The 25,670-nt window shown below is 48.3% G+C and overlaps 1 protein-coding gene across 1 annotated transcript in view; it reads right to left on the minus strand.

Annotated features, from left to right (window-relative positions):
- ATRNL1 (attractin like 1) overlaps nt 1-25,670 on the minus strand; it is a 453,110-nt gene that overhangs the window by 146,246 nt on the left and 281,194 nt on the right. The window contains exons 25-26 of the mRNA XM_040438845.1: nt 7,261-7,322; nt 3,064-3,142 (exon numbers count right to left, since the gene is read on the minus strand). Coding sequence (XP_040294779.1) covers nt 3,064-3,142; nt 7,261-7,322 — 141 coding nt within the window. The remainder of the gene's footprint in view (nt 1-3,063; nt 3,143-7,260; nt 7,323-25,670) is intronic.

The following is a 25,670-nucleotide window of genomic DNA, read 5'->3' on the forward strand; positions in this document are numbered from 1 at the left end:
AAATATTCATCACGTTCCCAATAGTCGCGGCGCTGATGCCCCCCCCCAAATATCCGCGCATTCATTTTCATTCCATTTTGCATTTCAAAGCGTTTCCTTTTCTGACACGAGACTTTTAATTCGCGGCGACTTCTATCACAGCGCAGAGATAAAAGCGCCAGGCAAAGGTTCAATGTAAAGGAGGCCACAAGGCGCGCGGGATCCCTCCGGCCGCGGACAGACACCTGGACCGACTGTAGGGGGGCATTCACACGTTCACCTGAATGGGCAGAAATCCATGTGCTTCCCGCCAAAACTGCCTAAATGTCAGCCTCAGTATCCGGTGTAGACACAGCCGCTCCCTCGTTACAATGTATCAGTCTGCGGCTCACACTGCATTGTCCAAGGATACAATTCTGGAAACAAGAGCATTCTCATTCATTGACAGCAAGCAGGGGTGTGATGAGGCGTTGAAGCATAAAATCTATTAGAGTTTTGTACATCGATTGAGCTTCATTTCTATAAAACCGGAATCCGGCACATCGGTCTTCCTTTAATCCGGTATTCCGGATTATCGGACGCTCTGAACCATCAGTCCTGGGAGTCTAGAAATGTAAGGAATCTGAAGGAAAAAGCATTGAATCCGCTCCTCCCGGTCCGGCATTTGGGGATTTTGTGGCAATTTGTCGGAATTCCTGCATTAGAAAGAGCGCCTACAATGCTGGGAGGAAGTGACATCACTGCTTCTGGACTATTAGACGCCCCCCGATAGTGCGAACGGCTCGTCGCCCACAATGCACCGGGCGCTAGTACTCCTGGTAATCTATAGGCAAGTATAGGCAGGGGATGATGGGAGTTGTAGTGTGGCAGAAGCCTGCAGTTAACTCTCATCTCTGTGGACTTCCTAGTCATTAATATTTCATTAACGAGCGCGGCTCTGAAGCCATTTGCTAATTTTACCAAAGCAAACACTTCTTCTGCTAACGGGGTTATCGCGGCGCTCGGCGGCGACATCCGCTGCTGCGTAATTTGTGTGTTTAAGGATCTTCTGCAGGCGAAAGGTTCATTAATAAGAAAGCGATTAAGAAAACGGAGTTATCCGTCTGCGTTCACAGCTGGACCGACTCCGCGCTGAAGACGGCGTCCAGGCGGCGGTTATTCACAGCGCAGAGAGGGCGGCGAGGATGAAAGGGAAAGCGGACACCAGTAACAGCTCCTCCGCAGAGCCATGTGTTCCCATGGTTACAGGCTCCAACCAGCCGCGTATAAGAGAGCGCAGGAACCATGTAACCATGGCGACGCACGGATCTGCAGAGCGGCTGCAAACACAAAACGGGATGCAGCAAGCAGAGATAGGGTCAGCTCCTACCACCTGCAGGCCGCACTGCATTGTGGGTGATGCAACACAGCAGATTACAGTGTTACAGAACCCCAGCTGTGCGCAGCAGCAGCCTGCAGCTCTGGATGTGACCGGAGTCATGAGCGAGAGAGGGCAGGACAACTTTCTAATAATAGAGATTGTGCTCCAATTCTTCACCGCTTTCAAATCTCTGCTTGCTGTCAGTGAACGAGAACCCATTCAGTCACCATGTCCACAGCCAGTCCTGCTCTTAGCTGAGGGTTTGCTGCAGTTGTCTCCAGTCCAGGCAAAATCTCTCTGCTAGTTTGTTACAATGTATCAGTCCAGAGCACTGTCTAGACTGGATACAACTGTAACAAACCCTCAGCTGTGTACAGGGAATTTGGCAGACTTTGTGCATACTGCGGCCGCCGTGGGAAAACGTCACCACGGAATGTCATCGTTTTCCATATCCGGGCTTCTGGTGGTCACGGGGTTAATTAAGTCACCTGACATCACGGGCGGGTAATCGAATTAGGAGCAGCGATGGCAGCCGCCCTTCCCCCACCTCCTGACATGATCCTGCCACGCTCTGGTATGTATACAATTAGGCGGCCAGACAGCAAGACGAGCGCAGAGCGCGGCCACAGCGGCGCGGAGACCTCGAGAGTCGCCCCGATAACATCTTCTGTCCGATGGGATGAGAGGCCGCGCTGCACCGGAGGATCATGGGAAAGCGCCGCCGAAATGTCACATTGTAACATTTAGATCAAAGACCATTTCCTGCTGCAGTCGACAGATACACGAGATGTTACATGAGCCCCGTCCGCTTCTGGGAAAGCTGGGTGATCGCTAATTTGGCCGCCATCCCAAGGGGCCTGAATGGAAAATCTGCCATACTGTGCATTCAAGAAGCTAGGAAAGCTGGGTGCCCACCAGTACGACCACCCTTACAGCTGACACAAGGCCATGTAGATCTGCCATTCAGGAGTCTGGGAAAGCTGGGTGATGACAGTTGTCAGACAGTGTTAGCATCACGTGCTCTGCGCCCCCCCTCCCCCTCTCGGGGGCCCCGCAGCCTGTCTGTATGTAGAGACCCTCCCGCCGCGCTCCTCCACCTGTCCGCGCATCTGGCGCATTTACCGCCTCGCAGATCAAACGTCTGCTTTCCATTTCACAGGAAACGGTCGCCTGGAATTCCCCAGATGTCTGTGCAGCTCCAGCCTCCGTGGCCCCGGGCCCCCAGACCTCTGTCACACTGCCGGACACAGACCTGATGGCGCCACATCGAGGCCGGGGCCCCAGGATCTCAATGGATTCTTCATGGATCACCGCCACCTGTAACCACGGTTACCACATGTAACAATGTAAATGGATACGGAAGAGAATCCTTACATCCAGGTGTCAGTCTCCACTGTTGTTTTGGCATTCTATTCATAAACCAGAAAGCTCAGGATGAACAATGCTGTGCATCTTTCCTGGACACTAGCGCTCTCTGGTGTCATCCACGAGTCGGGGCGCAGCTCGAGGCGACATGAATGCTTTGGAAATTTCGGAGAGCAGTTATGGGACTTTTCCCATCAGAAAACATTGCAGTTGTGGGAATCACACAATTTCACCGTCACTTACACCATGGAGAGTCAGCACAGCAGCATTCTGTGACATTGTATCAGTGCAGTCCGGGGAAGGCTGCGCAGTGTAACATACAGGGTGCCACCTAAAGGTGCTATGGGTGACAGACCTACCTCTCTCCGCCGAGACGCCCAGCACGTCTGCTTAATCTTCCAAACCACGGCGGCCACCAGGAGGAGCGACAGGAAGCAGCTGCAGGGAGAAAGCAGAGGGAGAACGTCAGCATGACCGCGAGAAGCATCGGGCCCCGCAGCTTCAGCACCGAATCCCAACATGGTCCTGGAGTAGGATGCCATCATCTGTGGCCCCCACAATGGCCACCTCCCTGGGGCCCGGACTCCTTCACTGTGGAGAGCAGCGTCCTCCGGATATTTAGTCAGGGATTGGCGGCTTTAATAAACTGCAGAATCTTCCAGATATAATCACCGGTCTGATATAAGCCCCCCCCCCCCCCCCGGGGGGTCATCAGGGGGCAGCTCCAAAACAACCTCTTTATGGCTTCTATACAAAGCTCAGCAGGCCGTATCACACAGGATAGGATTAGATACACAGCTCAGCAGGCAGTATCACACAGGATAGGATTAGATACACAGCTCAGCAGACAGTATCACACAGGATAGGATTAGATACACAGCTCAGCAGACAGTATCACACAGGATAGGATTAGATACAGCAGACAGTATCACACAGGATAGGATTAGATACCCAGCAGACAGTATCACACAGGATAGGATTAGATACATAGCTCTGCAGACAGTATCACACAGGATAGGATTAGATACACAGCTCAGCAGACAGTATCACACAGGATAGGATTAGATACACAGCTCAGCAGACAGTATCACACAGGATAGGATTAGATACACAGCTCAGCAGGCCGTATCACACAGGATAGGATTAGATACACAGCTCAGCAGGCCGTATCACACAGGATAGGATTAGATACACAGCTCAGCAGACAGTATCACACAGGATAGGATTAGATACACAGCTCAGCAGGCCGTATCACACAGGATAGGATTAGATACACAGCTCAGCAGATAGTATCACACAGGGTAGGATTAGATACACAGGACGGGATTAGATACACAGCTCAGCAGACAGTATTACACATAATAGGATTAGATACACAGCTCAGCAGACAGTATCACACAGGATAGGATTAGATACACAGCTCAGCTGACAGTATCACACAGGATAGGATTAGATACACAGCTCAGCAGGCAGTATCACACAGGATAGGATTAGATACACAGCTCAGCAGGCCGTATCACACAGGATAGGATTAGATACACAGCTCAGCAGGCAGTATCACACAGGATAGGATAAGATACACAGCTCAGCAGATAGTATCACACAGGATAGGATTAGATACACAGGACGGGATTAGATACACAGCTCAGCAGACAGTATTACACATAATAGGATTAGATACACAGCTCAGCAGACAGTATCACACAGGATAGGATTAGATACACAGCTCAGCAGACAGTATCACACAGTATAGAATTAGATACACAGCTCAGCAGACGGTGTCACACAGGATAGGATTAGATACACAGCTCAGCAGACAGTATCACACAGGATAGGATTAGATACACAGCTCAGCAGACAGTATCACACAGGATAGGATTAGATACACAGCTCAGCAGACAGTATCACACAGGATAGGATTAGATACACAGCTCAGCAGACAGTATCACACAGGATAGGATTAGATACACAGCTCAGCAGGCAGTATCACACAGGATAGGATTAGATACACAGCTCAGCAGGCAGTATCACACAGGATAGGATTAGATACACTGCTCAGCAGACAGTATCACACAGGATAGGATTAGATACACAGCTCAGCAGGCAGTATCACACAGGACAGGATTAGATACACAGCTCAGCAGGCAGTATCACACATGACAGGATTAGATACACAGCTCAGCAGTCAGTATCACACATGACAGGATTAGATACAGCTCAGCAGATAGTATCACACAGGATAGGATTAGATACACAGCTCAGCAGGCAGTATCACACATGACAGGATTAGATACACAGCTCAGCAGGCAGTATCACACATGACAGGATTAGATACACAGCTCAGCAGGCAGTATCACACAGGACAGGATTAGATACAGCTCAGCAGATAGTATCACACAGGATAGGATTAGATACACAGCTCAGCAGACAGTATCACACAGGATAGGATTAGATACACAGCTCAGCAGACAGTATCACACAGGATAGGATTAGATGCACAGCTCAGCAGACAGTATCACACAGGATAGGATTAGATATACAGCTCAGCAGGCAGTATCACACAGGATAGGATTAGATATACAGCTCAGCAGATAGTATCACACAGAATAGGATTAGATACACAGCTCAGCAGACAGTATCACACAGGATAGGATTAGATACACAGCTCAGCAGACAGTATCACACAGGATAGGATTAGATATACAGCTCAGCAGATAGTATCACACAGAATAGGATTAGATACACAGCTCAGCAGACAGTATCACACAGGATAGGATTAGATATACAGCTCAGCAGATAGTATCACACAGAATAGGATTAGATGCACAGCTCAGCAGACAGTATCACACAGGATAGGATTAGATACACAGCTCAGCAGACAGTATCACAGAGGATAGGATTAGATACACAGCTCAGCAGACAGTATCACACAGGATAGGATTAGATATACAGCTCAGCAGGCAGTATCACACATGACAGGATTAGATACACAGCTCAGCAGGCAGTATCACACAGGATAGGATTAGATATACAGCTCAGCAGACAGTATCACACAGGATAGGATTAGATATACAGCTCAGCAGACAGTATCACACAGGATAGGATTAGATATACAGCTCAGCAGACAGTATCACACAGGATAGGATTAGATACACAGCTCAGCAGACAGTATCACACAGGATAGGATTAGATATACAGCTCAGCAGACAGTATCACACAGGATCGGATTAGATACACAGCTCAGCAGACAGTATCACACAGGATAGGATTAGATATACAGCTCAGCAGACAGTATCACACAGGATAGGATTAGATACACAGCTCAGCAGGCAGTATCACACATGACAGGATTAGATACACAGCTCAGCAGGCAGTATCACACAGGACAGGATTAGATACAGCCCCCTCACTACCTGTGCTGCCTGTATATTGAGGTGACTGGTTCGGCACAGCAGTTGGTGCGTTATATTTGCATCGCAGTATGTGAGTGGGGGGGGGGGGTGACGAGATCGGCTGGGACTGGATGCCGCTGGGGTGAAGACAACGTATCTCACCCCTGAAATATGAGGATTGAGAATTCCTAATCCTCCACATTGTCGCGCTCGCCCTTCATGGCGGACGTCCTGGAGGCTGACAGTCCGCGAGTCGTGCGAATTTCTCAAAAGACAACTCACGTCATGTTCGCTTAGCTGCGGCATCAAGACATCGCCCGGCGCTTGACTGAACATGGAGAACGGGGGTAAAAGCGCAAATCTTATAGCGGAGCCGGCGAATCGCGTTTACACTAATCAGCGTAATTAGACAAGGCGCCGCTGAGCCGCAGTCATTCACGATAGCCCAGGGTGGTCATTGTATCACAAATGTAAAATGCTGCTAATGGCGGAATAGTCTGCGGCTAAAAAGTCTAATACAGTCTGCGCCATTATTCCAACTGTCTGTTATAAACCGTCACGTCCAGAGGAGGAAAGGGGGGGGGGGGAGGGTCAGCGGAGGACTGAAGATACCTGGCCCAGTGTGCATGTTATGTAACCCCCCGCTGACTGGACACATTGTATAATAAGCGTCGCCCACAGAACTGAAGAGGCTGCAACATTATAACCACTGATACATCTGTTGTCACATGACCTCAGAGGCTGCAACACTGTAACCCAGTAACCACTGATACATCTGTTGTCACATGACCTCAGAGGCTGCAACACTGTAACCCAGTAACCACTGATACATCTGACCATTGTGATTGGTCTATGCGCATGAGGAGCGTCCGCGCCTGTTGTGTCATGAACATACATCTAACATACAATCATCATACGTGTCCAAGGTCACCATGGACTCGGGGTCATCTGCTGTCCAGCTTAGTTCTATCTGTTCCCTGGAAAGTTGGGTGGCGACTAATATGGGGGGTCATATCACTGCTGAATCAGGCAGAGTGGCTTCTCAGGAGTCTTGGAAAGTTGAGTGCCATCCCCCTGGCGGCCATATTGGCTGTCACCCTGCTTTCCCAGGAACAGATTAGAACTGTGAGTGTCCTGGATGTTGGGGTGACTGCCGGTCCTTACCTGAAGAAGGTGACAAAGAACTGCACCAGGTCCATGATGGTGTTGTGCTGGGAGAAGGCAATCTGAAAGACACAATCAGAAGAATGCAGTGAGAACGGCGCCAGATTTAACCGCTCGTGTCTCGCCCTCCGACGCTAAACATTTTAACAACTTTAGAGGTGAAGACGGTAACTTTTCCTGTGACCTTCCCACGTCTTTCAGTTTCTCCGCGGGGCCCAACTGCACGAAGCAGAACATATGCTGCGGAAGACAGCGAGACCCCCGGACACGCTGCACCTGACAGGCGAGGTCACGGGCGCAGAAACGTAACCTTCAGAGAGAATCATCTCCGAGCAAAAGACTCTGCATCGCTTCTCCATCTCCTGCAGGGGAACCGCGTCCTCAATCCCCGCTATCGTCTTATACTCCAGTTACACACAGAGCTGCGGCCTCTGCTCCTCTCTTAAATCATGTGTTGGGCTGTATTCACACACACTTCTGTACGGCAGCTGCTGCAGGAAGCTTTCCCCTCACACACATGGACTGATTTCTACAGAAATCTGCAGCATGTGAATATCCCCTTATATTACAGTCACATCCAAAGCTGCAGTTATAATTCTTGTGGCTACTACTGGAAACTGTCCCTTGTTGTCAGACACATCCAGACTAACTAGCAGAACTCCCATAACGCACTGCACTCTATTACATTGCATTCTGGGAGATGCGGATCTGAAAGCGCTGTAAACATCTCCAGCAATGTGCAGAAACTGAACCAGCAGGGGGCGCAAACGCTGTGGACAGCGCTCTGTGGGCTGTCTGCATCCGCGAAACCTGTAAAAAGTGCTTGTCCGTATTAGGGACAAGGATAGGACTGTTCTATTATGGGACGGGCGTTACGTTATGCAAAATGCGGAACGCATGCGGACGGTTTGCGGACTGCAAAGCAGGCTACGGTTGTGTGCCTGAGCTTCTCCACCCTGGCCACGCGGTGTGGCACTGACGTCTGCTCCACCCGCTGCTCCCGTGGTAGAGTATGATCAGAGCTTCATTCTTCTCTGCAACTGGTATCAGGAGGCGCCAACAAAATGCAGCTTTGGATGTGACTGGTGAATAAAACATCATACACACGATGTGCACAATTGTTAGGCAAGGTGTATTTTTGAGGAATCATTTTAATAACTCCACAAACCTCAAACCGAATATTTAAGAAAGTAGAAGTGAGGTTTCAGCTCCTTAGGAGAATATCTGAGCGCAGAATCATCATGGGGGAAAAGGAAAAGGTTTCTTCTCACTTGTTTATTATCATCTGTGAACGTGAGAATAATAAACAACTCAAAATAAATAAACAGTAAAAAAAAAAATACACCATTGACCTATAATCCTCCCCCTCCCTTTTCCATACCAGTCTAAAGCTTCCATCCGTGGAGTCTGTCGGTTCATCCGTTACCACGGCCTCCAGATATTGGGCCGTATTTACTATAGTGTTTGCACCTGTTTTTAGTCTAAAAAAAATGATGTTTTAGACTGTTATTTTTTTTGTCGCATTTACTACTGAAATTGTGCCTCTTTTGCCCATTTTTATTTTTTAGACTAAATCATAAGTTTTTAACTTTTACGCCTATTTTCCATTGTAATTTCTACTCCAATCCACGGCTGGAGTACTTATTTTCATCAGTTTTCAGTAGTGAAGTGCAATTTTTTTGCATAAAAAAATAAAAATAAAAATTACACTTTCCGGGAGACATGCGACTTTTCTCAGCACAGACTTTTTTCATGCTCAAATAAATTTGACCAGTCTAAGTGAATATGAACCTGTCATACTGAAAAACAACCACCAGAGGTCAGACTAATAACAATACGATGAGTAATTCATGAACAGTGATGGTCAGTTCGCCAGCGAACACATGCGGGCTGCCATCTTTAGTAAGGTAGACTCACAAGTCCAGCGATGCACAGGTAAGACCTTACCTGTGCCGGACTGAAATCAAATGCGGTCAGTGGGAGCAGGCAGTTCCGAGAACAGCCGCCGGGGTCCTTCATCGGGTTGTTCTCGGAACTGCCTGCTCCCGGTGACCGCATTTGATTTCAGACCGGCTCCCGGCACAGGCTTACCTGTGCATCGCCAGACGGGTGAGTCAAGATGGCAGCCCGCATGTGTTCGCTGGCCATCACTGTTCATGAAGTGCTGTGCAACTTTTAGGCTAGGGTTGCAAAGCGACACGTGTCGTGCGACATTTATTGTAATGACAGTCTATGGTGTCACAAAAACTCCATCTAAGTTGGATTTTTGTGCAACTGTCGCATCGTAAGGCAGCAAGTTGCAGTGTGACACCATAGATTGTTGTCATTACAATAAATGTCGCAGTGTCGTTTTACCCCTTTAGTTAAATGTCGCCGTGTAGCCTTAATGAATACGCGACAGAAGAATGAAATCCACCGGTCTAATTTTACACAAAAAAACTGGTGAACTTGATAGATCTGCAGCGAGTCTTCTGACTGCCAGTAGGTTTGGGGATTTATTTTAATTCCAACACAAAAAGGTCCAACGCGCTCATCTTTAATAATCGCCGCCCCCCCATCCCGCAAGCGTCTGAGTGGAAGTAGAGCTCTGTGCCCGGGACTGATCCACCACGGGCCCCTCCATCTCACCAGTCCTGACAATCCGTCTTTCCTGGCCCGGTCCTGACGTCGGGTCTCCGGCGTCCTTACCTCGGCCGTGTCTCTGAGGACCTTGTACTTCTGGGACCTCCCAGGAGGCTGCAGGTCTGGAGGATAACGGCTTCCTGGTCGCTTCACATTTCATTCTTCTCAAATCTTTGGCAATTAATTTGTGTCTTTTCTTCTCCGCACGTTTCTTTTGACCCTGTTGACTATTTGCAAATAGTGTTGAGTGAACGTCTATTTTCAAGTTCGGCCTACAAGGTTCGGGCTATCTAAGAATTCCGTAATGGATTCCTCTGCCACGGACCAAAAGTAGCAGAATCCATAAGGGAATTCTTAGACCTGAACCCTGTACGCCAAACTTGAAAATAGAAATTCACTCAACCATATTTGCAACAAACCATTCGCCGGTTCTGTGGTCACACCCCAATATCTCGGCAATTTCAGGAGCGCTGCGTCCGTCCGAAAGACGCAACAATTTCTGACTTTTTAGAGTCAGTTAAACCTATTTTTTTTTGGGCCCATTTTGCAAAAACAAAACAAACTGCCTAATAATTATGCACATTTTGCTATAGGGTCTTGGTCTCCTTCATTACACAGATGCACATCACCTGATGGGCTTCAATCCAATAAGCATTCAAGTTTCTACTCACTTGCCTAATAATTATGCACACAGTGTAATTGATCAAAAGAAGCGCAGCCTGAGACGTAACAGGAAGCCAGGAGAATGCTGAATGCAGCTCTGGATGTGACTAGAGCATGAGACAGACAGGATAAGAAACTATTCTACCACCATTTAACCCCTGTAGTGATTTACTGGTGCAGTGCTCCATCCTGTGTCGCTTTATCAGGTAGGTGCCTGCATAGGTACTGTGGCCCCGGGGCCCCTGCTGCCTGTCATCATGCTGTGCTTATGCAGATTAGCAGATTGTTAATTCTTGTAATTACTGCGCCGTTCTGGAATCAGGAAGCAATTTCACCTCATCGGAGACAAATTGGAAATTGCCTTAATTAAGTGAATGGTGAAACGTGACAGCGAGGGGCGGCTGCGGAGGATCTGCACAAATATAACTGGCAGGTACAGGGACAGATGTCACGCTGATCTGCACTGATACACTGTAGCAAAATAAGGGGCTCTCCTCCAATAAACCAGTCAGGACAGAACAGCCTGAAATGGCTGATAACAGGGAGCAATAGACTGTATTCTCCTGTCCTACAGTCATCCTCTCCCCTGAAATGGCTGATAACAGGGGGCAATAGATTGTATTCTCCTGTCCTACAGTCATCCTCTCCCCTGAAATGGCTGATAACAGGGGACAATAGACTGTATTCTCCTGTCCTACAGTCATCCTCTCCCCTGAAATGGCTGATAACAGGGGGTAATAGACTGTATTCTCCTGTCCCACAGTCATCCTCTCCACTGAAATGGCTGATAACAGGAGGCAATAGACTGTATTCTCCTGTACTACAGTCATCCTCTCCGCTGAAATGGCTGATAACAGGGGGTAATAGACTGTATTCTCCTGTCCTACAGTCATCCTCTCCCCTGAAATGGCTGATAACAGGAGGCAATAGACTGTATTCTCCTGTCCTACAGTTATCCTCTCCGCTGAAATGGCTGATAACAGGGGGTAATAGACTGTATTCTCCTGTCCTACAGTCATCCTCTCCCCTGAAATGGCTGATAACAGGGGGCAATAGATTGTATTCTCCTGTCCTACAGTCATCCTCTCCCCTGAAATGGCTGATAACAGGGGGCAATACACTGTATTCTCCTGTCCTACAGTCATCTTCTCCCCTGAAATGGCTGATAACAGGGAGCAATAGATTGTATTCTCCTGTCCTACAGTCATCCTCTCCCCTGAAATGGCTGATAACAGGGAACAATAGACTGTATTCTCCTGTCCTACAGTCATCCTCTCCCCTGAAATGTCTGATAACAGGGGGCAATAGACTGTATTCTCCTGTCCTACAGTCATCCTCACCCCTGAAATGGCTGATAACAGGGAGCAATAGACTGTATTCTCCTGTCCTACAGTCATCCTCTCCCCTGAAATGGCTGATAACAGGGAACAATAGACTGTATTCTCCTGTCCTACAGTCATCCTCTCCCCTGAAATGTCTGATAACAGGGGGCAATAGACTGTATTCTCCTGTCCTACAGTCATCCTCACCCCTGAAATGGCTGATAACAGGGAGCAATAGACTGTATTCTCCTGTCCTACAGTCATCCTCTCCCCTGAAATGGCTGATAACAGGGGGCAATAGACTGTGTTCTCCTGTCCTACAGTCATCCTCTCCCCTGAAATGGCTGATAACAGGGGGCAATAGATTGTATTCTCCTGTCCTACAGTCATCCTCTCCCCTGAAATGGCTGATAACAGGGGGCAATAGATTGTATTCTCCTGTCCTACAGTCATCCTCTCCCCTGAAATGGCTGATAACAGGGGGCAATACACTGTATTCTCCTGTCCTACAGTCATCTTCTCCCCTGAAATGGCTGATAACAGGGAGCAATAGATTGTATTCTCCTGTCCTACAGTCATCCTCTCCCCTGAAATGGCTGATAACAGGGAACAATAGACTGTATTCTCCTGTCCTACAGTCATCCTCTCCCCTGAAATGTCTGATAACAGGGGGCAATAGACTGTATTCTCCTGTCCTACAGTCATCCTCACCCCTGAAATGGCTGATAACAGGGAGCAATAGACTGTATTCTCCTGTCCTACAGTCATCCTCTCCCCTGAAATGGCTGATAACAGGGGGCAATAGACTGTGTTCTCCTGTCCTACAGTCATCCTCTCCCCTGAAATGGCTGATAACAGGGGGCAATAGATTGTATTCTCCTGTCCTACAGTCATCCTCTCCCCTGAAATGGCTGATAACAGGGAGCAATAGACTGTATTCTCCTGTCCTACAGTCATCCTCCCCACTGAAATGGCTGATAACAGGGGCAATAGACTGTAATCTCCGGTCCTACAGTCATCCCCTCCCCTGAAATGGCTGATAACAGGGAGCAATAGATTGTATTCTCCTGTCCTACAGTCATCCTCTCCCCTGAAATGTCTGATAACAGGGGGCAATAGACTGTATTCTCCTGTCCTACAGTCATCCTCTCCCCTGAAATGGCTGATAACAGGGAGCAATAGACTGTATTCTCCTGTCCTACAGTCATCCTCTCCCCTGAAATGGCTGATAACAGGAGGCAATAGATTGTATTCTCCTGTCCTACAGTCATCCTCCCCCCTGAAATGGCTGATAACAGGGAGCAATAGACTGTATTCTCCTGTCCTACAGTCATCCTCTCCCCTGAAATGGCTGATAACAGGAGGCAATAGATTGTATTCTCCTGTCCTACAGTCATCCTCTCCCCTGAAATGGCTGATAACAGGGAGCAATAGACTGTATTCTCCTGTCCTACAGTCATCCTCTCCCCTGAAATGGCTGATAACAGTGGGCAATAGACTGTATTCTCCTGTCCTACAGTCATCCTCCCCCCTGAAATGGCTGATAACAGGGGGCAATATACTGTATTCTCCTGTACTACAGTCATCCTCTCCCCTGAAATGGCTGATAACAGGGAGCAATAGATTGTATTCTCCTGTCCTACAGTCATCCTCTCCCCTGAAATGGCTGATAACAGGGGGCAATAGACTGTATTCTCCTGTCCTACATTCATCCTCTCCTCTGACATGGCTGATAACAGGAGCAATAGACTGTATTCTCCTGTCCTACAGTCATCCTCTCCCCTGAAATGTCTGATAACAGGGGCAATAGACTGTATTCTCCTGTCCTACAGTCATCCTCTCTCCTGAAATGGCTGATAACAGGGAGCAATAGACTGTATTCTCCTGTCCTACAGTCATCCTCTCCCCTGAAATGTCTGATAACAGGGGCAATAGATTGTATTCTCCTGTCCTACAGTCATCCTCTCCCCTGAAATGTCTGATAACAGGGGCAATAGACTGTATTCTCCTGTACTACAGTCATCCTCTCCCCTGAAATGTCTGATAACAGGGGCAATAGACTGTATTCTCCTGTCCTACAGTCATCCTCTCCCCTGAAATGTCTGATAACAGGGGCAATAGACTGTATTCTCCTGTACTACAGTCATCCTCTCCCCTGAAATGGCTGATAACAGGGGGCAATAGACTGTATTCTCCTGTCCTACAGTCATCCTCTCCCCTGAAATGGCTGATAACAGGGAGCAATAGACTGTATTCTCCTGTCCTACAGTCATCCTCTCCCCTGAAATGGCTGATAACAGGGGGCAATAGATTGTATTCTCCTGTCCTACAGTCATCCTCTCCCCTGAAATGACTGATAACAGGGGGCAATAGACTGTATTCTCCTGTCCTACAGTCATCCTCTCCCCTGAAATGGCTGATAACAGGAGCAATAGACTGTATTCTCCTGTCCTACAGTCATCCCCTCCCCTGAAATGGCTGATAACAGGGAGCAATAGACTGTATTCTCCTGTCCTACAGTCATCCTCTCCCCTGAAATGGCTGATAACAGTGGGAAATAGACTGTATTCTCCTGTCCTACAGTCATCCTCTCCCCTGAAATGGCTGATAACAGGGGGAAATAGACTGTATTCTCCTGTCCTACAGTCATCCTCTCCCCTGAAATGGCTGATAACAGGGGGCAATAGACTGTATTATTCTGTCCTACAGTCTTTCTCTCCCCTGAAATGGCTGATAACAGGGGGCAATAGACTGTATTCTCCTGTCCTACAGTCATCCTCTCCCCTGAAATGGCTGATAACAGGGGGCAATAGACTGTATTCTACTGTCCTACAGTCATCCTCTCCCCTGAAATGTCTGATAACAGGGAGCAATAGACTGTATTCTCCTGTCCTACAGTCATCCCCTCCCCCGAAATGGCTGATAACAGGGGGCAATAGACTGTATTCTCCTGTCATACAGTCATCCTCTCCCCTGAAATGGCTGATAACAGGGGGAAATAGACTGTATTCTCCTGTCCTACAGTCATCCTCTCCCCTGAAATGGCTGATAACAGGGGGCAATAGACTGTATTATTCTGTCCTACAGTCTTTCTCTCCCCTGAAATGGCTGATAACAGGGGGCAATAGACTGTATTCTCCTGTCCTACAGTCATCCTCTCCCCTGAAATGGCTGATAACAGGGGGCAATAGACTGTATTCTACTGTCCTACAGTCATCCTCTCCCCTGAAATGTCTGATAACAGGGAGCAATAGACTGTATTCTCCTGTCCTACAGTCATCCCCTCCCCCGAAATGGCTGATAACAGGGGGCAATAGACTGTATTCTCCTGTCATACAGTCATCCTCTTCCCTGAAATGGCTGATAACAGGGGGCAATAGACTGTATTCTCCTGTCCTATAGTCATCTTCTCCCCTGAAATGGCTGATAACAGGGGGCAATAGACTGTATTCTCCTGTCCTACAGTCATCCTCCCCCTGAAATGGCTGATAACAGGGGGCAATAGACTGTATTCTCCTGTCCTACAGTCATCCTCCCCCCTGAAATGGCTGATAACAGGGGGCAATAGACTGTATTCTCCTGTCCTACAGTCATCCTCTCTCCTGAAATGGCTGATAACAGGGGGCAATAGACTGTATTCTCCTGTCCTACAGTCATCCTCTCCCCTGAAATGGCTGATAACAGGGAGCAATAGACTGTATTCTCCTGTCCTACAGTCATCCTCTCCCCTGAAATGGCTGATAACAGGAGGCAATAGACTGTATTCTCCTGTCCTACAGTCATCCTCCCCCTGAAATGGCTGATAACAGGGGGCAATAAACTGTATTCTCCTGTCCTACAGTCATCCTCTCCCCTGAAATGGCTGATAACAGGGGGCAATAGACTGTATTCTCCTGTCATACAGTCATCCTCTTCCCTGAAATGGCTGATAACAGGGAGCAATAGACTGTATTCTCCTGTCCTACAGTCATCCTCTCCCCTGAAATGGCTGATAACAGGAGGCAATAGACTGTATTCTCCTGTCCTACAGTCATCCTCCCCCTGAAATGGCTGATAACAGGGGGCAATAAACTGTATTCTCCTGTCCTACAGTCATCCTCTCCCCTGAAATGGCTGATAACAGGGGGCAATAGACTGTATTCTCCTGTCATACAGTCATCCTCTTCCCTGAAATGGCTGATAACAGGGAGCAATAGACTGTATTCTCCTGTCCTACAGTCATCCTCTCCCCTGAAATAGCTGATAACAGGGGGCAATAGACTGACTGTAGGACAGGAGAATACAATCAGTAGACTGTCTGTGGGCACCTACACCCTGAAATAGTCTATGGTGTACTAATATGACTTCTCCTGCCGTTCGTCAGCGCAGGGCGCACTATGAACAGCACAGGACTCGCACTGAATGTCGGCAGGATATTATAGGTAAATGATAAAGATGATGGAAGATAGACTACATTGGACTGTAGTACTCAGGTTACATTGAAGTATTGGCACTTTGCGATAAATAAGTGGGTTTTTGGTTGCAGTTTGGGCACTCGGTCTGTAAAAGGTTCGCCATCACTGCACTAGGGTTTGCCGGGGCGACACTACGGCTGGAATTCCCTTTACGCGCGGACTCTGATGTGGATTTCACCCTTTGCACGTTGCAGTAAGGGCTCATTCAGACGGCCGTATGCTGTCCGCAAAAATACTGAATGCTATCCGTTTTTTTGCGGATCCGCAAAAAAACGGATCTGCAAAAAAACGGATAGCATTCAGTATTTTTGCGGACCCATAGACTTCAATGGGGCCATGTCCTGATTTTCACGGACAAGTATAGGACATGTTTCATTTTTTTTGCGGATCCGCAAAAAAACGGATAGCATTCAGTATTTTTGCGGACAGCATACGGCCGTCTGAATGAGCCCTAAGTCACACACAACAGATTTTGTTGCACCTGAAATTCCGTTCCATTCATCTCACTGAGGAGGTTTTTGCGGAAGCTCATGGATTTCTGCTCCATTCAGATGAAAGTAACTAAGTTTCGGGAAGGACACAGACGTTCCTGATAATTGCCTGATCATCGGCGGAGATGACGGCTGCGTTCACACTGATATCTCTACACTGGTCACTTGTCCCCACAGAGGATCATGCTTTACACATATGGCCTGATGATTTTTGGTGCCAGCTGATGTCAGCACCTTATACACTGGCCTCTCATCCCCAAAAATCCGCCAGATTATCGGCCCAGGTAACGGGACCTGCCGTGTCCCGAGGCGCCTGTGATCCCCTGCCGTTGCACCATGTATCTCCAGCCTCGGATTCTGTGGCGCAGTCAGGGGAATATTACATTCCGGTTTCGAGCGGCCGATATAAGGAGCTCTGGAAGTAATCATTTCTCCAGGAGCGGCGGCCCACTCAGGTCAGGGGGGACCCCAGCCTCCGGCCGCTCCCCCCGCAGTGCGCTGAACATTCAAGAAGTTACTTGTGATTTATTTATTTGTTCTGCTGATAGAAAGGGCAAGATATGAAATGTTAATATCAGCAGAGGCTGCGTTACAGTGGAGGAAACCTGACACAAGGGAAAGGTTATGGGGGCCAAGTAAGCATGTAATGTACAGGCAGCAGAAGGGCAGGACTCCTGACACATGGGTAGGGGGCTCTGAGGAGCCATAAAGCAACTACTCCTCTATGATAAAGCACTGGAGCCGACGACCCCCCCGTGATAAAGCACTGGAGCCGACGACCCCCCGTGATAAAGCACTGGAGCCGACGACCCCCCGTGATAAAGCACTGGAGCCGACGACCCCCCGTGATAAAGCACTGGAGCAGAAGACCACCCGTGATAAAGCACTGGCGCCGACGACCCCCCGTGATAAAGCACTGGAGCCGACGACCCCCTGTGATAAAGCACTGGAGCCGACGACCCCCCCGTGATAAAGCACTGGCGCCGACGACCCCCCGTGATAAAGCACTGGAGCCGACGACCCCCCGTGATAAAGCACTGGAGCTGACGACCCCCCGTGATAAAGCACTGGAGCCGACGACCCCCCGTGATAAAGCACTGGAGCTGACGACCCCCCCTATTATAAAGCACGGGAGCTGACGACCCCCCCTATTATAAAGCACGGGAGCTGACGACCCCCCCTATTATAAAGCACGGGAGCTGACGACCCCCTCTATTATAAAGCACGGGAGCTGACGACCCCCCCTATGATAAAGCACTGGAGCCGACGACCCCCCGTGATAAAGCATTGGAGCAGACGACCCCCCTGTGATAAAGCACTGGAGCAGAAGACCACCCGTGATAAAGCACTGGCGCCGACGACCCCCCGTGATAAAGCACTGGAGCCGACGACCCCCCGTGATAAAGCACTGGAGCAGAAGACCACCCGTGATAAAGCACTGGAGCCGACGACCCCCCGTGATAAAGCACTGGAGCCGACGACCCCCTGTGATAAAGCACTGGAGCCGACGACCCCCCCGTGATAAAGCACTGGCGCCGACGACCCCCCGTGATAAAGCACTGGAGCCGACGACCCCCCGTGATAAAGCACTGGAGCTGACGACCCCCCGTGATAAAGCACTGGAGCCGACGACCCCCCGTGATAAAGCACTGGAGCTGACGACCCCCCCTATTATAAAGCACGGGAGCTGACGACCCCCCCTATTATAAAGCACGGGAGCTGACGACCCCCTCTATTATAAAGCACGGGAGCTGACGACCCCCCCTATGATAAAGCACTGGAGCCGACGACCCCCCGTGATAAAGCATTGGAGCAGACGACCCCCCTGTGATAAAGCACTGGAGCCGACGACCCCCCCTATGATAAAGCACTGGAGCCGACGACCCCCTGTGATAAAGCATTAGAGCAGATGACCCCCCGTGATAAAGCACTGGAGCCGACGACCCCCCCTATGATAAAGCACTGGAGCCGACGACCCCCCGTGATAAAGCATTGGAGCAGACGACCCCCCTGTGATAAAGCACTGGAGCTGACGACCCCCCGTGATAAAGCACTGAAGCCGACGACCCCCCCGTGATAAAGCACTGGAGCCGACGACCCCCCGTGATAAAGCACTGGAGCTGACGACCCCCCGTGATAAAGCACTGGCGCCGACGACCCCCCGTGATAAAGCACTGGAGCCGACGACCCCCGTGATAAAGCACTGGAGCCGACGACCCCCCCTATGATAAAGCACTGGAGCCGACGACCCCCTGTGATAAAGCATTAGAGCAGATGACCCCCCGTGATAAAGCACTGGAGCCGACGACCCCCCCTATGATAAAGCACTGGAGCCGACGACCCCCCGTGATAAAGCATTGGAGCAGACGACCCCCCTGTAATAAAGCACTGGAGCTGACGACCCCCCGTGATAAAGCACTGGAGCCGACAACCCCCTGTGATAAAGCACGGGAGCTGACGACCCCCCTTGATAGAGCACGGGAGCTGACGACCCCCCTGTGATAAAGCACTGGAGCCGACGACCCCCTGTGATAAAGCATTAGAGCAGATGACCCCCCGTGATAAAGCACTGGAGCCGACGACCCCCCCTATGATAAAGCACTGGAGCCGACGACCCCCTGTGATAAAGCACTGGAGCCGACGACCCCCCGTGATAAAGCACTGGAGCCGACGACCCCCCGTGATAAAGCATTGGAGCAGATGACCCCCACCTGTCGGAGCAGGACTGGAAATGTTGCTCCATGTGATGGGAGAAAAGCAGCTCGATACATTTTGCTATATTGCAGTGTTATATCCTTTTCTATCTCATTCATTATTTATCGTGTTTTGTTTTATGCTAAACATAAAAATCAATAATTTTTCAAGTTTCATAAAAGTTCAGAATATTCCAGAAATATTGATAATTCGGTTAAACAGAAATCACATAAATGACATTTTCTACAACCTGATGAAAAGAAGAAATGTTCTATTTGCTCAGTCACGACATCCTGAAGATGTCCTTCCTATCTGCAGCTTCACAGCTGAAATCATCCAGCATTTCCTACTTGCTCAGTGTCTGCACAGAGCTTGTAATCTGAGAAGTGAACATTGCTTGCTGACTGTTTCCAATCACAACCATGATAGGAGTGCAGCTCTGGAGTGTATGGTCTCTCACTGACACTTATTTTCCATTTTAGGAGTAAAACAATTTGTAAATTCAGAAGAAATCACGGTGACCTCTCTGCAGCAGGTCATGCTGGTGCTTGTAATTTCACGGCAGCCTTAGAGGATGACCATGGCGGCTTCCAGGCAGTGAGTGGCGGTGACAACTGAGGATGAAAGCAAGAAGAGGAATGGCAGGATGCCAGAAATTAGTGGCCATGAGCGGGCAGCAGCTTGCAGCATCATCTCAGGGCTGCAGCAATCACACATGAACGAGAGCTGCCAAAACTGCTCTAAAAGCCGCCCCCATATCTGGGGCCCCCGCTCCGAGGAGCCCTGTGGAGCTAGAAGACAATGCAGCCTCTTGTCATCAATCAGCTCCAGGGCTGCTGAGAAAGCTTCTTCCCACCAAGTCTGATTCAAGAGCCCTTGATCAATGCTGACCCCGAGCTGTTAAGTGAAGCTGCGCTGTGACATTGGAACGAGATGGATCCTTCATTAGACTAAGACTCGCCCCGTCCATTTACTGCACCGGCCCGAGAGCGCCGCAGGAATTACAGTATCCGAGCGGCCATCTGCTCAATCTGCGGGCTGATGAGCCAATGTAACCGCGGGCAAGGCCACAGGGCCCCCCACAGACAGACCTGGGGGGCTGAGATGGTAAAGATCTTATTCTGTATATATATATATACACTGCACAGTACCACTTCTCCTGTCCTGTATACCGGGTGTAATCCTCAGTATCTGCTCTTATTCTGTATATATACACTGCACAGTACCACTTCTCCTGTCCTGTATACCGGGTGTAATCCTCAGTATCTGCTCTTATTCTGTATATATATACACTGCACAGTACCACTTCTCCTGTCCTGTATACACTGCACAGTATAACTTCTCGTGTCCTGTATACTAGGTGTAATCCTCAGTGTCTGCTCTTATTCTGTATATATATACACCGCACAGTACCACTTCTCCTGTCCTGTATACTGGGTGTAATCCTCAGTGTCTGCTCTTATTCTGTATATATATATACACTGCACAGTACCACTTCTCCTGTCCTGTATACTGGGTGTAATCCTCAGTATCTGCTCTTATTCTGTATATATATACACTGCACAGTACCACTTCTCCTGTCCTGTATACTGGGTGTAATCCTCAGTATCTGCTCTTATTCTGTATATATATACCCTGCACAGTACCACTTCCCCTGTCCTGTATACTGGGTGTAATCCTCAGTGTCTGCTCTTATTCTGTATATATATATACACTGCACAGTACCACTTCTCCTGTCCTGTATACTGGGTGTAATCCTCAGTATCTGCTCTTATTCTGTATATACAGTGCACAGTACCACTTCTCCTGTCCTGTATACTGGGTGTAATCCTCAGTATCTGCTCTTATTCTGTATTTATATACACTGCACAGTACCACTTCTCCTGTCCTGTATACTGGGTGTAATCCTCAGTGTCTGCTCTTATTCTGTATATATATACACTGCGTGCAGAATTATTAGGCAAATGAGTATTTTGACCACATCATCCTCTTTATGCATGTTGTCTTACTCCAAGCTGTATAGGCTCGAAAGCCTCCTACCAATTAAGCATATTAGGTGATGTGCATCTCTGTAATGAGAAGGGGTGTGGTCTAATGACATCAACACCCTATATCAGGTGTGCATAATTATTAGGCAACTTCCTTTCCTTTGGCAAAATGGGTCAAAAGAAGGACTTGACAGGCTCAGAAAAGTCAAAAATAGTGAGATATCTTGCAGAGGGATGCAGCACTCTTAAAATTGCAAAGCTTCTGAAGCGTGATCATCGAACAATCAAGCGTTTCATTCAAAATAGTCAACAGGGTCGCAAGAAGCGTGTGGAAAAACCAAGGCGCAAAATAACTGCCCATGAACTGAGAAAAGTCAAGCGTGCAGCTGCCAAGATGCCACTTGCCACCAGTTTGGCCATATTTCAGAGCTGCAACATCACTGGAGTGCCCAAAAGCACAAGGTGTGCAATACTCAGAGACATGGCCAAGGTAAGAAAGGCTGAAAGACGACCACCACTGAACAAGACACACAAGCTGAAACGTCAAGACTGGGCCAAGAAATATCTCATGACTGGTTTTTCTAAGGTTTTATGGACTGATGAAATGAGAGTGAGTCTTGATGGGCCAGATGGATGGGCCCGTGGCTGGATTGGTAAAGGGCAGAGAGCTCCAGTCCGACTCAGACGCCAGCAAGGTGGAGGTGGAGTACTGGTTTGGGCTGGTATCATCAAAGATGAGCTTGTGGGGCCTTTTCGGGTTGAGGATGGAGTCAAGCTCAACTCCCAGTCCTACTGCCAGTTTCTGGAAGACACCTTCTTCAAGCAGTGGTACAGGAAGAAGTCTGCATCCTTCAAGAAAAACATGATTTTCATGCAGGACAATGCTCCATCACACGCGTCCAAGTACTCCACAGCGTGGCTGGCAAGAAAGGGTATAAAAGAAGAAAATCTAATGACATGGCCTCCTTGTTCACCTGATCTGAACCCCATTGAGAACCTGTGGTCCATCATCAAATGTGAGATTTACAAGGAGGGAAAACAGTACACCTCTCTGAACAGTGTCTGGGAGGCTGTGGTTGCTGCTGCACGCAATGTTGATGGTGAACAGATCAAAACACTGACAGAATCCATGGATGGCAGGCTTTTGAGTGTCCTTGCAAAGAAAGGTGGCTATATTGGTCACTGATTTGTTTTTGTTTTGTTTTTGAATGTCAGAAATGTATATTTGTGAATGTTGAGATGTTATATTGGTTTCACTGGTAAAAAAAAAATAATTGAAATGGGTATATATTTGTTTTTTGTTAAGTTGCCTAATAATTATGCACAGTAATAGTCACCTGCACACACAGATATCCCCCTAAAATAGCTAAAACTAAAAACAAACTAAAAACTACTTCCAAAAATATTCAGCTTTGATATTAATGAGTTTTTTGGGTTCATTGAGAACATGGTTGTTGTTCAATAATAAAATTAATCCTCAAAAATACAACTTGCCTAATAATTCTGCACTCCCTGTATACACTGCACAGTATAACTTCTCGTGTCCTGTATACCGGGTGTAATCCTCAGTATCTGCTCTTATTCTGTATATATATATATACACTGCACAGTACCACTTCTCCTGTCCTGTATACCGGGTGTAATCCTCAGTATCTGCTCTTATTCTGTATATATGGACACTGCACAGTATAACTTCTCGTGTCCTGTATACCGGGTGTAATCCTCAGTATCTGCTCTTATTCTGTATATATATATATATATATATATACACTGCACAGTACCACTTCTCCTGTCCTGTATACTGGGTGTAATCCTCAGTATCTGCTCTTATTCTGTATATATATACACTGCACAGTACCACTTCTCCTGTCCTGTATACTGGGTGTAATCCTCAGTATCTGCTCTTATTCTGTATATATATACACTGCACAGTACCACTTCTCGTGTCCTGTATACCGGGTGTAATCCTCAGTATCTGCTCCTATTCTGTATATATATATATACACCGCACAGTACCACTTCTCCTGTCCTGTACACTGGGTGTAATCCTCAGTATCTGCCCTTATTCTGTATATATACACACTGCACAGTACCACTTCTCCTGTCCTGTATACCGGGTGTAATCCTCAGTATCGCCTCTTATTCTGTATATATATACACTGCACAGTACCACTTCTCCTGTCCTGTATACTGGGTGTAATCCTCAGTATCTGCTCTTATTCTGTATATACAGTGCACAGTACCACTTCTCCTGTCCTGTATACTGGGTGTAATCCTCAGTATCTGCTCTTATTCTGTATATATATACACTGCACAGTACCACTTCTCCTGTCCTGTATACTGGGTGTAATCCTCAGTATCTGCTCTTATTCTGTATATATATATACACTGCACAGTACCACTTCTCCTGTCCTGTATACTGGGTGTAATCCTCAGTATCTGCTCTTATTCTGTATATATATACACTGCACAGTACCACTTCTCCTGTCCTGTATACCGGGTGTAATCCTCAGTATCTGCTCTTATTCTGTATATATATATATACCTACACAGTACCACTTCTCCTGTCCTGTATACTGGGTGTAATCCTCAGTATCTGCCCTTATTCTGTATATATATACACTGCACAGTACCACTTCTCCTGTCCTGTATACTGGGTGTAATCCTCAGTATCTGCTCTTATTCTGTATATATATACACTGCACAGTACCACTTCTCCTCTCCTGTATACCGGGTGTAATCCTCAGTATCTGCTCTTATTCTGTATATATATACACTGCACAGTACCACTTCTCCTGTCCTGTATACTGGGTGTAATCCTCAGTATCTGCTCTTATTCTGTATATATATATAGACACTGCACAGTACCACTTCTCCTGTCCTGTATACTATATGTAATCCTCAGTATCTGCTCTTATTCTGTATATATATACACTGCACAGTACCACTTCTCCTGTCCTGTATACTGGGTGTAATCCTCAGTATCTGCTCTTATTCTGTATATATAGACACTGCACAGTACCACTTCTCCTGTCCTGTATACTATATGTAATCCTCAGTATCTGCTCTTATTCTGTATATATATACACTGCACAGTACCACTTCTCCTGTCCTGTATACTGGGTGTAATCCTCAGTGTGCAGGAGCCAGTGGACGGGTGTGGTCGTGTGTGCAGGAGTCAGTGGACGGGTGTGGTCGTGTTTGGAGGAGCTCCTGCTGATTGTCCAGCCGCTTCCAGGGATTTTTCCATCTATCCCAGCCCAGGCCCTGCCTCTCTCCCCAGGGAGGTGGTGGGGTCCTGGGCAATGAAGCGACTGAAGACCCAGGATCCTACTTCCCGGGGTAGGCCGGCGGGAGGTAGGGGAGGTGAGCTACCGGCCTCAGTTCCATCTCCCGCCTCGGGGGTCAGAAGATCCAGCAGGAGTCGTGGTGCAGCGGCCCCTGCAGCCCCCGGAGGTGAAGCCGTGTCCATCGCCGGCAGTTCCAGGAGGGCGGACAGTAGCCCTCCAAGAGGTACGCGGAGTGCTCCTGGGGATGGGACGGTTCCGGTTGAGGCTGACTGGGGCAACATGAAGCCCCGGGAACTAATCGCCGTTTACAGCTCCCGGATCACGGCCTATCTCCGGGAGTACGAGGAAGCGAATAGGACCCTCAAGAAGGTGAGGGAGAACCTGAAGCTTGAGAGGGGGAAGGTGGACAAAGCAGCCAGAAATATCGAGAAAAATAAAAGTCTTAAAAGAAGTCATTAAAGAGCTGCAGGAAAGAATGGGGGCCATTCTGGATAACAGTGGTCCCTTCAAGGAAAAGCTCATGAACGATCAAAGGTTTAATGAAATGGCTGGAAATCAAAAGCAGCAGGAAGATGACTCCTCTAGTGAGGAGGAAGAGTCGGACATGGGGGGGCAGCCTGCGGAAACTGGCATCACCGCAGAGCAGGTATGCCTGCCCCCCACTAGTTCTGATGAAGAAGGCGGGTACAGTGAGAACAGCGGAGTTGGGGGGCAGCTTATGGCCGAGATACGCCACCTGGAGTCCCCCAAAATTAGTGAGGACATTTGCTTTGGTGACGAATTGCCTGAAGATGAGCCAATAGGAAAAAAGAGAAAGGCAAAGACATTAAAGCCAGAGGTGAGGTATGTCTATGTGACCCACCCTGCGTGCCCTGGGCCAGCTGAA

The sequence above is a fragment of the Bufo bufo genome, chromosome 6, assembly GCF_905171765.1.
Source record: "Bufo bufo chromosome 6, aBufBuf1.1, whole genome shotgun sequence".
NCBI lineage: Eukaryota > Metazoa > Chordata > Amphibia > Anura > Bufonidae > Bufo > Bufo bufo.